Here is a 13,801-nt window from a genome sequence, read left to right as displayed (position 1 = left end):
AGACCAAAGTTGGTAGCCCATAATTACGGTAATCCTCATAAATATCCTTCATAAATATGTCAACTCTGTTTGACCCCACTCTCTATCGACCTAACTTCCCTCTGTCTGTTTCATCATCCAATTACTGCCCTTCACTCGCCCCTTGTCATTTCGTTTTTTTTATCATCAAATTAAAACTTAATAGTCTCAGAAGGATAATAGAGCCTGTTCTGTGGTTGTGAAATCAATGTGAGTAAGGTGTGTTGCTCAGTGCATCAAATTCATACTGTTTGAAGTAATGAGGGCGAGCGTGCAATCCTTTGTACGAAAGGTATGCAAATAATGTCTGGCTGAAATGTGAACACACATTGTTAAAGTTTGAGCAAACTGACTTCTCCTTCCATCCCTCTCTCTTCGTTCAGGTGTGATCTCTCAGCAGGAGAACGGCAAGACCGTGAGTGTTTCCAACACTATCCGTATCCCTGTGGAGAGGAAAGATAACGGAGCGGCGCTGAGCTGTGAGGCGTCTCACCCGGCACTCGTGGGGCAGAAGCGAGTTCGTCACTACAGCCTGGACGTTCACTGTGAGCCAACAATGCCGTCACGTTTCCATGACTACCGCCATATTAGACTGATTAACGGTTGTTATTAGCTCGCTGAAGCACCATCTGTTTAAACATGTTCACTTGGCAAGCCTCTAACAAGGTTTGTTTGTTTGTGTTACATCTTGCCTGTGATGATAAAGGACGAGAAGACAACAGTATCCCATTAAACATCACACCACAGTATTAACAGAAACACTCGAAATGTAATGCTGTGGAAAGATTTCAACCTATAAAAATATCTAATATGAACTTTATACAAGGACTTCTCACATAAAGTTGCTGTAACAGTCGGAAGGGCTTTACTCTGTAAAAAGACAATCGAGTTCAAATGAATTTTAGTGTATTACTGTTGGTACCCACAATGAGTTTAAATCAGACACCTGCTAGAAATGTGTTGAGACACTTGCTCTGTTCCAAAACTTAGTGAGCTGCATCCGTAGGCAGCACTTTAAGAGCATTTTTATGCAAATACATTTCATACAGTATTAAACTACCATTCAAAAGTTTTTGTTTGTTTGTTTTTTGAAAGAAGCATAAGCTTCTCCCAGGTTGTGTTTATCAAAAATACAGTGAAAATGATAATATTGTGAAATATTATTACAATTTAAATGTTACATTTTTTTATATATTTAGAAATGCAATTTATTGCTGTGATGGCTTTCTTATTAATATTTCTTATGAAAAATAAGATTTTACTTACAGTATCCCAAACCTTTGAATAATAGTTCATAAAAATTGTTGTAAATAATAAATAGATCATAAATAAACTTGAAATAATAATAAAAAATGTATTTAAGAAAAAAATATTGAAATTATGTGTTTATTTATTATTATTATTATTATTATATTATTATATTCACATTGGCTGTATTAAAATCAACTGAGTCCAGAGCAACATTTAGTTGTGAGTGAGCAATTTTGTTCCAAAGTTGTAACTTATGAGGTTCCATTTTAGTCAGGATACTGCAATTGAACACAGTATGTGTTGACTAGACTTTGTGACGGAGCTCTTTTCCTGTTTTATTCCCTCTCTCTATCCTTCTCTTTATCTCTGCAGTTGCTCCTACGGTGAAAATCATTCCCCCTCAGGGCATCCTCCGAGAGGGAGACTCCCTCAGTCTCACCTGCTCCGTTACCGGCAACCCACTGTGAGTGTACAAGAGCATGTGTGCTTTTCTTTGGAAATGTATATGTCAGGTTGCGTGTGGGAGATTTTGATGGATGTGAAAGCGCGCGTGAATTTCTGTTTCGACATGTGCTTTAAAAACGAATCATCTGAACTGGTCCCACAAGAACAGCTTTAAACTGAAGCTAGAAGCTTTATCTTCTAACACTCCAAAATGCTTAAAGAGGATCATCTCAATCCAGCTCCAATAAAGTATAACAGTGGTTATAGTTATAATAAAAATAATAACAGTATACAATAAAATAAAACAGGATAAAGTGAACAATTAAAAAAGACATTAATGAACATTTAAATGAAAAACAATTCTTCACCAGCATTTGACCTTTTTTTAGCCAATTTTGGTAAATGTGTAATGAAGTTTCAGAGTTTTTCTCTTTGATATTTCTCTTTTACCTCACTAAACGTCTTATATTGAAGGAGAAAGTGTCCCTCTGTCAACCTCAGCAGTGTCACAGTGAGCACAGACACTTTCTTCCTTCAGAAGGCATGTTTGTCTCAGTCTATCATTTTTCTGCGGCTCGCCCGTGGTCACTGAGCCTCTTCTCCCCAAGAGGCTGTGAGCAGAAAGCCATTAAGCCTCTCCAGAGCCTCGTAAGGGACCGCTACAGAAATGAAAGATGGAGAGATAGAGAGGACGCTTGAGCTGCCACTCATTTTACGCTGAAATGGGGAAATGACAGAGTGAGGGAAGGAAAGAAAGATGGGCTCAGAGGAGTTTTAGATAGGAAAGAGAAATGAAAGGCTACGTGATTTATACGGTAGGGGGAAGAGAGTGTGAAATGTGTAAATGTTTAATTGTAGGGGCATGTTTGAAGATTACAGAATGCAGTGATGAGAAATGAGAACAGACTGCCCACCCACAGAGGGACCGCTCTCTGGATAGGTTGAGATAAATGAGTGTATTGATGGGAGGGATGAGAGATGGATCCAGATGTCGCTCTACAGTAACTGAACTCACAGTACACTGCGTCGTGTTGCTTGGTTATAAAGCCATTACGATCATGTTCATCCGACATTAATCACCAATTAAACACAGTCTGCATTTGTTGGAGGGGTGTTTTTATTATTCCTCGGCACTCTAGCTGGCTCATCCTCTGCATTTGTGCTCATATGTATGTGAGAGCATGTGTGTGTGTGGTACTGTACGCTGAATCCTGTGAGGGCTGTAATTAAACGTGTCCTGTGGGATTACGGTGAGTGATGACGTAGCCTTGTCTTCCAGCCAGGGTGGATGAGGGATGAGGCGTTTCACAGGCGGTGGGCTCAGAACTGAAGCCTCAGGCTTTTTGCCAAACAGTTTCCATGTATATCCTTCTGCTGTGGATCACCTCACAGCTGTTTGTGTATGTATGTGTGTGTATGCACCGGCTTGGGTGGTTTATGAGGACACAGATTTGTTTAATGATATGGGTATGATATAGGTATTACAATGTAAAGGTGGTTTATGAGGACATTTTCCTGTGTCCTCGTAATTCAAAAGGCTTTAAAAACATAAACCACCTATACCAACTTGTGTGCGTGCGTGCGTGTGTGTGTGTGTGTGTGTATGCACCGGCTTGGGTGGTTTATGAGGACACAGATTTGTTTAATGATATGGGTATGATATAGGTATTACAATGTAAAGGTGGTTTATGAGGACATTTTCCTGTGTCCTCGTAATTCAAAAGGCTTTAAAAACATAAACCACCTATACCAACTTGTGTGCGTGCGTGTGTGTGTGTGTGTGTGTGTGTGTTAGGTAATCTCCTCCTTTCATGCTCTTTTGTCTCTGTCCGGCTGATTTTATCTGCTAGGACTATCCTCTCTTCTCTACTTCTCTCTTCTTTGAAAAATATCAAGAATGGATATATGCATTTCAAATGACAAAGTGCTCACAAAATTTGAATAAAGATTTGTGCTTTGCAAACGTCATTCACCTTGTACATTCACTGTTTATGTAATCATGTTGTTTTATTGTTTTTATTCGTACAATAGGCCAACTGCAAAGGTTTCAACAATGATTTCGTTAACAGCATGCATTTTGAAGCAGTTAATGATTTAAACCTTGGTTAAATTAATAATTAATTAAACATACATAATATTTTACTCCTATGGAAACTGTAATGCTAGTAAAATGCCGAAGAATTTGCACGATCTTGAAGAGTCTGAAATGTTGCTCCATCAGGACATAAAAAATACACACATCATAACTTATTCAAAGAAATAGCGCTGACTACATATGATACGGACTTAAAGACATGAAGCTTTATTTCCAAGGATGCATGGTAAACTTTCAATGCAATATAGAGCAATATTAACACATGCTTGTATTGTAATAGTTGTTGTATATCCAAATCCATATCTGATACTAATACCAGATATATGTCCATGTTTAATATTTCCTGCATAATTATGTACATAAAGAAATATATTTTGTGTTGGATCAGTTACCTGTGCCGGCAAATATGCAGCTGACACACCCACCTAAACGATTTCAATATATCGCTTATCCTGCCCGAAAAGACCATAAACATTGCAGATAACATCTGAAGTAACAATTAATTTACATACACATAACATAAAAACTAATCCTGTGTGACTGATACGCTTCAAATCTGGTGATTTTAGGTCAAGGTTTTGGCTGTTTAGAACTCGAGCAATCCATTCATTATATAGATCAGTGGTAAAACCTAGTGTTTTGAAGGATAGTGGCAAAGGCTGGTAAATATTCAAAATTACAGTTAATTAGTTCTTAGGGGCTGCACTGTGATCCTTAAATAGAGTCTTTCAATGTCATATAATGATTCTGGTTCTAGATATGCCTGACAAGCTTTTTGGTATATGAACTTTTTTTTAAACACTTAATGACATTGTAGTGGGTGTCTTCTGTAAATCATGGTAAAAATGTATGATAGATAGTCTTTTTTTGTATGTTTGTTTGTTTTTTTGCTCAAAAAGAAAAAATTGAACAGGACACATTCTAATGTTTGAGGAAACAATTTAAAGTTGCATTAAATTTTTAGTTGTTTTGATGCTTGAAAACCCCTTTTTGTCTTTGACCCATGTATATATGTGTCTGTGTGTTTGTTCACAAATTAAACAAATGGCTCTTTATGAGTGAGTCATTGAATCATTCTTTCAACTGATTCGTTCAGAAACATTTAGGAAAGAGACAAGTGAATGGCTAAAAGTCCAAAACTGTAATACTTTTGAGTAGCTACTTTTTTTAATAAGTAATTCATTTGCAACCATTATAAAGTACATTGTTTTAATGTGTGTAGTATGAATGTAATCCAGATGTACTGCATTATGTTGTTGTTGTCATGTGACCTAATAATGTCAGTTGCATCGCTTCACTGCCATTCACAAATCCTCTCCCTGAGGATGGGTTAGAAATGTGTCCATTAGATGCATACTTCAGAAGCTCGCCAGAGATTTTTTTTAAATCAGTGGGGTTTATAAATATAATAAACAATAATTAATTAATTTAACATACTCTCTGAAAACAAATCTTATCATACACAAATAACAGATAACTTTATTTCAGATAAATATGCATTTATATAAATCATTTGTTTTAAGGCTGTTTACATTTTTTACCCAACAAAAATACTGATTAAGAAATGTATTTTTTTCCTCCCCCAAATCCTTTTATCTCTTTTTCATCTTTTTTTTTTATATTATCTGATTTCTATTCTCTTTCGTCCCTGGTGCCTAATTATTTGGAGATTTGTTTTTTAAACTTTTCTTTTAATGCCTTGCTCCTTTGATAAATTCTTGATTGCTTAATGTGTTTTTTGCTGTCTTTTTTTCTAGACCACGTGACATCCAGTGGTCACGAGTGAACGACACTCTTCCTGAGAGGGCGGAGAAAACGGGCAACATTCTCCAAATGTCTCGCCTCAGCCAATCACACAACGGCACCTACCTCTGTCAGGCCCATAATAATTACGGCCGTGCAGCCGACCACTACACACTGCTGGTGTATGGTAAGAAAACGAATGTCCCTGGTCACATGACATTAACCCTAACCCCTTCTAAACTACTCAGTACAGTCCACGTTTTTGCATGTCAAAGTCTGTAGGCTTTCGTAGGAAACCTGTTTTCACACCTCTCAGAATTACAAAACATTTCCATATGTATACGCACGAACACCTACACTTTCTTTTCCATTCAAGAACAGCGTGGTTTCTTTATAGCTACAGAGGTGGTTTACTGTGGCTTTGAATGTCTTGTTCTCCCACCATGGTGTGTGTTTTTTTTAGTCCTCCCCCTCTCGCCCAGGTCTGCCCCCTGTGGCTGTACAGGGTACTGCACCTTCCAGCTGTGTTTGTAGACCAGCAGGATGTATGATGTATTTTGAAAGAGTGCAAGAAATGAGATCCCCTGAGGTCTTCCTCCTTTCTTTCTCTTTTTTCCTCCTTTTTTTGCATTGTAACGACAGCCATCAAATACGCACCTTAACGAGGCAGCTCGGAGAGCGCAGGTGGGTGGGAATGTCATCTTTCATCCCGCTTCTATCCTTCGCTCCCTCTCTCTTCCACTCGTTCTATCCGCGGTTCTGTGTAGGTGAGCCTCTTAGCTTTGAAACACCTCTGCACTTTAGAAAATGTCCCAGGAATCCCTTTCTCTGCCTGTTTATTCTTCCTTCCTTCCTCCCTCATTTACTTCTTCCTTCTTTTCTTCCTTTATTCATTCCATCCTTCCTTACTTCCCCCTTTTATTTGTTCCCTCCTTCCTTCCATCCATCCATCCTTCCATTCTTCCTTAGTTTTTTTATCTTCCTTCATTTCCTCCTCCCTTTGTTTCTTCTTTTCATCCACCTTTCCAATTTTTCTTTTCTTCCTTACTTTATTAATTGCTTTGTTCCTTCTTCCTTCTGCCTTTGTTCCTTCCTTAATTTTTCTCCTTTCCCTCTATTTTTTTCTAAATTTCATTCCTTCTTTCTTTCTTTCTTTCTTTCTTTCTTCTTTTGCCCTTTCTTTCTTTCTTTCTTTCTTTCTTCCTTTTTTTATCTTCCTTCATTTCCTCCTCCCTTTGTTTCTTCTTTTCATCCACCTTTCCAATTTTTCTTTTCTTCCTTACTTTATTAATTGCTTTGTTCCTTCTTCCTTCCGCCTTTGTTCCTTCCTTCATTTTTCTCCTTTCCCTCTATTTTTTCTAAGTTTTCTTCCTTTTTCTTTCTTTCTTTCTTCTTTTGCCCTTTCTCCTTTTCATACATTCTTCCTCCATTTTTTCTTTCCTTCATTCATTTACTCCTTTCTTTGTTTTCATCCTTTCATCCTTCCCTCCTTCATTCATGTCTCATTTTCTTCCTTAGGTTTAATACTTCCTTTGTTCCACCCCTTCTTTTCCCCTTTTTATCCTTCCTTCCATTTTTTTCTTTTCTTCATATTCATATTCCTTTATTCCTTTAGTTACTTATTCTTTCCTTTCTTCAATTCTCTTCACCTTCCATTCTTCCTTATTTCTTTCTTTCCTTCCTTCCTTCCTTCCTTCCTTTAATCTTTGCTTTATTCTTTCCCTCCTCCCTCTCTTCTTTCCTGCCTTTTCCACCCCTTCTATGTTCCTTTTTTCTTTGTTTCTTCTTTTCTTCTATCCTTCCTTACTTCCTTTCTTCCTACCTGCCTTCCTTTCATCCAGTCTTCCTTTTTCTTTCTTTCGTTGCTCTCCTACACAGAACGCCAACCTTCCCATTTAATGTGTTTGTGTGGGAGTAAATGAACAAGATTTGGTGTTAACTCTCAGCGGTATCAGCGTATTTAGGCTTCATCCGCTGGAAATCCCATGCTCAGTGCAACTAAAAAGAGAGAAATGGCTGACTGCTGAAGGCTGATAGAGGGTGAGGGAGAACTATTGAGATGATGAGTCAGCAGTCACAGTGACACGAGAGGGTGGAGGAGGCCTGATCTCAATATCTTGCTGCTTTTTCTCACTGATTTATTTTATGTCTAAAGTGGCCATGAAGTGCAAAATGAGGAATTACAGCCAATACGAACAGAATGATGATTATAACCTGGAGGAGGGTGAGAGAAAGACAAAATGAGTCAGGAAAGACGAAAGGACAGAGGAGGAGGAGATTTAGTTTTTTCAGAAATTTTGCAATTTACGCTGACTGATATGCAAGTGTGTATTTCCCACATGGCTCAACAGGTACGCCTGTCTGTGCTACTTTATCTCTGTCTGTCTGGAAATATTTGCATATATATTTGGTACACACTTTTTTGCCAAACCCACTTAAGAAACATTTTAATGTGTAACTACTTTTTATATTTGTTGGAATGTATCTGTGTGGGTTCAGGTTTTGCCTACACAAGATCTGTTAAATCTGAAATCACCTACATTGTGGGCAGCAGCCAAAAGTCTCTATGAGGGAAAATGTCTAAAACATGCTAAATAATGCTTTAATGAAAATACATAAATGCAAAAAGGTGTCTCAGTGCTAGATTCAAGATTAGAAGGTAGAAAACCCATTAACTGAGAACACAGAAAAGCAAATTTGAATATGTGTACTCCTCACCTCCACATATGCAGCTTGTCCAGTGGTCAAACGGTCAAAGGATAGTCCCCTGGAGACATGCTTATGTAAAACAGCAGCAGTACTTGATGTACCATGATGGACCTTGCTGCCAATAAAAACCATTACAATTGAACAGCCTCAGAGAGCCACTGAGATTGAAATGAGTGAAAGGATGGATGGAGAAAAAGATAAGGAGAACCAACGTTGCTTGCAGGAGAGAGGAAAAAAATGTAGCACAGTAATGAGCTGTGCCTCTAATTGGAAGAAACAACATGGGCACTTAATTAATGAAGTGAAACTCAGGAAAAGGAGAAGAAAGCATGAGCAAGAGGGGATATAGTAATTGAAAATGTCATATTTTTACCTTTGGATAGTCATGACAGGAATATTAAGCGTGGCGAATCGAGGAGTGTGTCGAGTTGACGACAGAGACTTGGCCTTTGAGCAGAGAGGGGAGAGGTGAGAGACTGTGGGATTTACAGACTCCATATACAGAGAGAATTAGAACAACTTGAAGATCTGCCACTCTCTCTTTCTTTGGTGCTATAATGTGGCACAAAACCCAGAGTCCCAAAAACGCAGAGAACAACATTGCTGACGTGACTCACCCAAACATCTGTGTGATGAAATGTTTATCAGCTTCCAGCCTGAGCCGTAATGATGTGCAGGAAGCAGGAAAGAAGAAACGCCTTTAAAATGATCGGGTTTGGGAAAAGTGCAGGAAAAACAGAGAAATGTAATGAATCAGAAAGTGGGAGCACTGAAAAGAGAGGAGAAAAGAAAGAGGGACAGGAAATGTAATAAGAAAAAAGGATCTAAATACAGAATATGGCAACCAAAACCAAAATTCGGTCATTATTTACTCACCCATATGCCATTCCAAACCTGTGTTTCTTTTTCTTCTGTAGAGCACAAAAGGGAAAAAATTTGACTGCCACTTTCCATGCAATTACAATAAATTGGGACTGAAGCGTTCAAGGTTAAAAAGGATCCAAAAGCCCCATAAAATAACAAAAGTCATCCACATGATTTGTGTGCTATACTCCAAGCCTTCTAAAGCGATATGCAGTCTTTATGCAAGAAACAACCCACACCAAATTCGTTATTCACTACTTTTTCATTACTTTTTTCTTTCTTTTTTTCGCATTGTGATAATGCGAGAAGTAGGCATTTTTGATTTGTGAACAAATTATTTTTGATCTGTGGATCTTTTCAGTGAATTGGTTATACTGGTTCACAAAATTGTCTAACTGATTTTGTTTTCCAAATGGAATGGATTCAGTTATCGAGTTCAACTAACTCAATGATCCAGTCAGAGTGGTTCACAGTGATATCAATTAATCCTAGTGTTAATTTGGTTAGTATCTTACACAAATCAATAGTAAGGCTATAGAAGACATGGAACAAGTTATATGGTCAATGTTTATGAAACTCTTATGGTCCTTTTGTGCCAGTCCTTGTTTATGTTCTGACGAATGTCTCCACTTATGTTCTAAAGTATAAATGTCATAAAATAAAGGTTTGGATTGACATGAGGGTGAGTAAATGATAGGGATGTAATGATTAACCACGAGCCGGTCGAAAATCGATTCAAATATGTGACTATTCAAATCGGTTGAGATGCCAAACAAATCGCGATACAATTCGAGTAGGAGTTTATATGAATGCATCTCTGAGGGGAACTGACTATCTTTAGAGAAGTTTACGTGGTATTTTCTTTTCATCTTGCCTCTGAACAATGCATATTAAAGTAGTGTTCATAAGCGCAGCTCTGCTTTGTTTACAGCGGTGACCCTGGAAACACTGTATCATTGCTGTTCATAAGCGCCACCTGCTGTCAGAGAGTGAATCTGTGTCTCATTTAGCTCATCTGCTGTTTTGTTCAGATATGTTTTATAGTTTCACAAAACTAAAGTCAGACCATTCTATTTTTGCTTCAAATTTCCAAATTATACAGTGTAATTTAGATTAAAAACTACTCATGCTGCATATATGCTGCATCTTTGTTTGGATCATGATTAAAATCCAGTGGTTGCCTCTAATTTTAAATGGAAAGAGCACAGACAAAGCCTTAGTTTGTTCATATTAAGAGATTTATTTTATTTGTGTAACTTACTTGTTTGATTTGGGGTTTGTTTTAAAATTTCAATTTAGTTTTGTTATATTTCAATTTCACAAAGAAACGTGCAGCAATAGCCTAATAAAACGGCACCTTTTCATTTACTGTATAATGTCTCCAATCTCATTTTGTTAAAAACAAATCATGAGAAAATCGAATCGTGAAATCAAAATCGTGAATCGCATCGAATCGTGAGTTGAGTGAATCGTTACATCCCTAGTAAATGATGACAGAATTCACATTTTTGGGTCATTTAAGAATTGTTTTTGAGGAAACTATACCTTTAAATATCTGAACTGTTGTGTTCAAAATAGAAGTTTTGCCACAGAGAAAGATGAGAGGTATTGAGAGGAGAGGAATGAGAGGGATGATTAGCTGCCTTCCTCTTTCTAAAGAGTCATGGTGGTCTTGGGATATTGATCTGCGTCCGTTATTGATCGGTCTGGTACCAAGCTGTTAATCCCTCCGAGTTTTGAAGCCCACGCACATACGCAAACGAATACTGTGTTGCTGCTCTTTGTTGCATAAAAAACTGTAGACCCATATGCAGATGGAGGAGAGAGCTGCGAGGCAGCAACAGGAACGAGATGGGGCGAAAAAGAGCGATGAGGCTAGTGCTTATATTAGAGGTGTGGAGGATGGTGAGCAGAGCAGTAAGATTGATGATCTTTGGGATGGAGGGATTGAAGATTACAGTGAGAGAGAGAGCTGAGCCCGGGGGGCACGGTAACTGCAGTATTTTGCAGTGGTGAGAGATGAAAGGGTGGAACAGGAAGCTGCTGCACCCTGCTGGCTGGAGATGTTACCCGCAAAGAGACCCTTGACCCTGGCAGAGGGGTGTAATTCAAGAACATCACGGTTTATCTCTTGCTCACACACTTGTACACTCACTCACACACTGATAGACCCTTTGCTAGTGTTTTTCCTTGCATGTGCTTGTATGTAGCTGCAGTAGTTAGTAAATAACCCTGTTGTAAATCCATTCCCTTGTAGTGTCTGTCCCTCCCAACTCTCATCCTGCCATCGCTCACCCCATCCTTCCATCCTCCAGCTTTACAAAGGAATACCAAGGTAAACCTTCTTCCATCACCTCACCTTACCTCATCTCCTTTACATTGTTCACTTCCCTTTTACCTCCCTTTGTTTCCTGAGTTGTACTTAATGTTAGTTTATTGCACCAAAAATAGTCATACTTTAGTTTTGCACGACTACATTTGAATTTCTTTCTATCCCTTTGAATAAATCAGGCTGTTTTTGCTATTGTAGCTGTAAGAATTATGTAAACGACCTCTGTTGTGATTGGCTAACCTCTTCATTTCTGTAATGAGTGACAGTTTGATTACAGTGCTTGCACAACGAGCACTGTAGTAATATTTTATCTTCTCATTCTTCTACACACATTTCTGCAGTTATTTCTGCTTGCTTTATTTGTTTTGTAAATTATTTTCTTCATAATTTCATATGGAATATCATATTCAATGGAATATGATATATTCCATTGAAAACGTATCAGTAATTTTTGAGACTTTATCCAAAACTCCCACTACTTATAATGGATGATAAGTTAGGAAAAAATATATATTTTGTTAAACACTATAGCCTTGGAAAACTCTTATGTTGACAGCACTTAAATATATTCAATGATTGTCGCTGTGAATTACTGTCGGCCCTTCATATAATCTTTTTGTTTATTGTAAATTTAAATTAGTTTAAAAATTTAATTCAGTTGTCTTATTGATTTATGGTGCATTCACACCATGTTGTAATTACAGTAATTACTATACTAGAGCATTTCATGTCCTCGGAATAATGTGTTCTATTTCAACTCTATTAACGGCAACATGAATCTGTGTAAATCAAACAATCGATAGACAAAACCCAAATAAAACAAGTAACAGTTGTTATGCAAATACCTTATTAGTAAACTTTTATTTAGATTATTTAGCAGCAAATTTGGTATTAGTTGTCCAACTCTGATCTAGCTACATTAAACTGTATTGTGTCTTTCATTTATTTTCAGATTAGTCTTGCATTTACATTTAGTCAATTACTGGAATTTATAAGAGATATAAGAAATAGTAAGAGATAACTACATAACTACATTTACCTGCTGAATTTGCTGCCATTTTGAATGTTAAGAATTTACAAGTTGCAATTACAAGTTGTATGAGGATGTGAATGTTTCTTACAGTACAAGTCAGAATCTCATAATTAACTCCAACATGGCATGAACACATCTTTATGTTGATCAAATGTTCAGCATTCCAAATGTAACTGACTAAGATGATGTCACTGTGATATGTGCATACAGAACTGCAGTTGTGCTGCATCCCAATTCGCACACTAGCTGTCCTAAATAGTATTTGAAATTAGAATTAGTGTGTCTCCAATCATGGTATGTTGAAGTGACTATCCCAAAGTTACTTGGATGGTTTACTATTTACAGTGAAAATTCAAAGTGTAAATCCGTGCACTCTCTAACCCATTGCATCTTGGTGGAGAATTTGCTTTAGAACTACAAACATGAGGGAAAAAAAGGTATTAAAAACTACAAAAATGGCAGATATGCAAGACTGACGGTAAAGAAGTTAAAGTCGGCATTAAATTAAAACTGACTTTATTTACTTACTTTACTTTTACGCGGACTTTAAGATAAAGATGTTTGAGTGATAATAATCAACATTTCACGTGATATTTATTTAATGTAATCCGTGTTATATTTCATCTGCAATAACATTGTGAACTTTTTATAGATACATTTGGCCATTAACTTTTAAAAAAAGGGTGAGTTCTCTGCATGAAAGTTCTACGACTGGAAGATCAAGGTACAGAGGATGTAACCTGTGACAAGATGATTGACAGGCCAGTTTACACTAACAGGATGTGTGTAACAATGCGACAGATTGGCTGTTAAAATGAAATTTTATGACGTGATAGTATGTCCCAAAGCACATACTTTTTCTTCACAAAATGACAGTTTTAGAGCATAATATAGGTAGGCGAACTGGGAAGCAGCGTTGGTCTTTTTTTACATGCACTCTAAAAAAAATTGCATTCTACTTCATGTTTGATCTGTTCCTTCTGTGTGTCTTCAAGCTACAAAGGCAGGACACTAGGCTTACTCATCCATCTATATTGCATATTATTGTCAATTTCTGTCTTTTCCCTGTCTCTGGTTTAACAGCTTTTTTTTATCATTTTACCTTAAAGGTCCCATATTGTCAAAACTGAAATTTCCTGGCTTTTTTCACGATAACTGAGGTCTAGGTGCTATGTAACTACTATATAAGTTTCAAAACAGTCAGTCCACAGTCAAATTCACACAGCCTGCATAAAGTAGCTGTGATTTTTGACGAACCGTTGTGACTTCCGTAAAAAGTTGACGTCAGAACTACACAGTCACCACCTTCAGT

At 37.3% G+C, this 13,801-nt stretch overlaps 1 protein-coding gene across 3 annotated transcripts in view; it reads left to right on the top strand.

Moving 5' to 3' along the window:
* Positions 1 to 13,801, top strand: part of LOC107723444 (cell adhesion molecule 4-like) — a 156,522-nt gene that overhangs the window by 117,358 nt on the left and 25,363 nt on the right. For 2 of the 3 annotated variants that reach the window (XM_016532069.1, XM_016532068.1), the window contains exons 4-7: positions 402 to 563; positions 1,642 to 1,732; positions 5,566 to 5,738; positions 11,382 to 11,459. In XM_016532069.1, coding sequence (XP_016387555.1) covers positions 402 to 563; positions 1,642 to 1,732; positions 5,566 to 5,738; positions 11,382 to 11,459 — 504 coding nt within the window. The remainder of the gene's footprint in view (positions 1 to 401; positions 564 to 1,641; positions 1,733 to 5,565; positions 5,739 to 11,381; positions 11,460 to 13,801) is intronic. The other variant, XM_016532070.1, reaches the window with a different exon arrangement.

This window comes from Sinocyclocheilus rhinocerous, unplaced genomic scaffold, assembly GCF_001515625.1.
Source record: "Sinocyclocheilus rhinocerous isolate Xijiao unplaced genomic scaffold, SAMN03320098_v1.1 scaffold241, whole genome shotgun sequence".
Taxonomy (NCBI): domain Eukaryota; kingdom Metazoa; phylum Chordata; class Actinopteri; order Cypriniformes; family Cyprinidae; genus Sinocyclocheilus; species Sinocyclocheilus rhinocerous.
The sequence above is the reverse complement of the archived record's forward strand: the minus strand, read 5'-3'. Positions and strand labels throughout refer to the sequence as shown.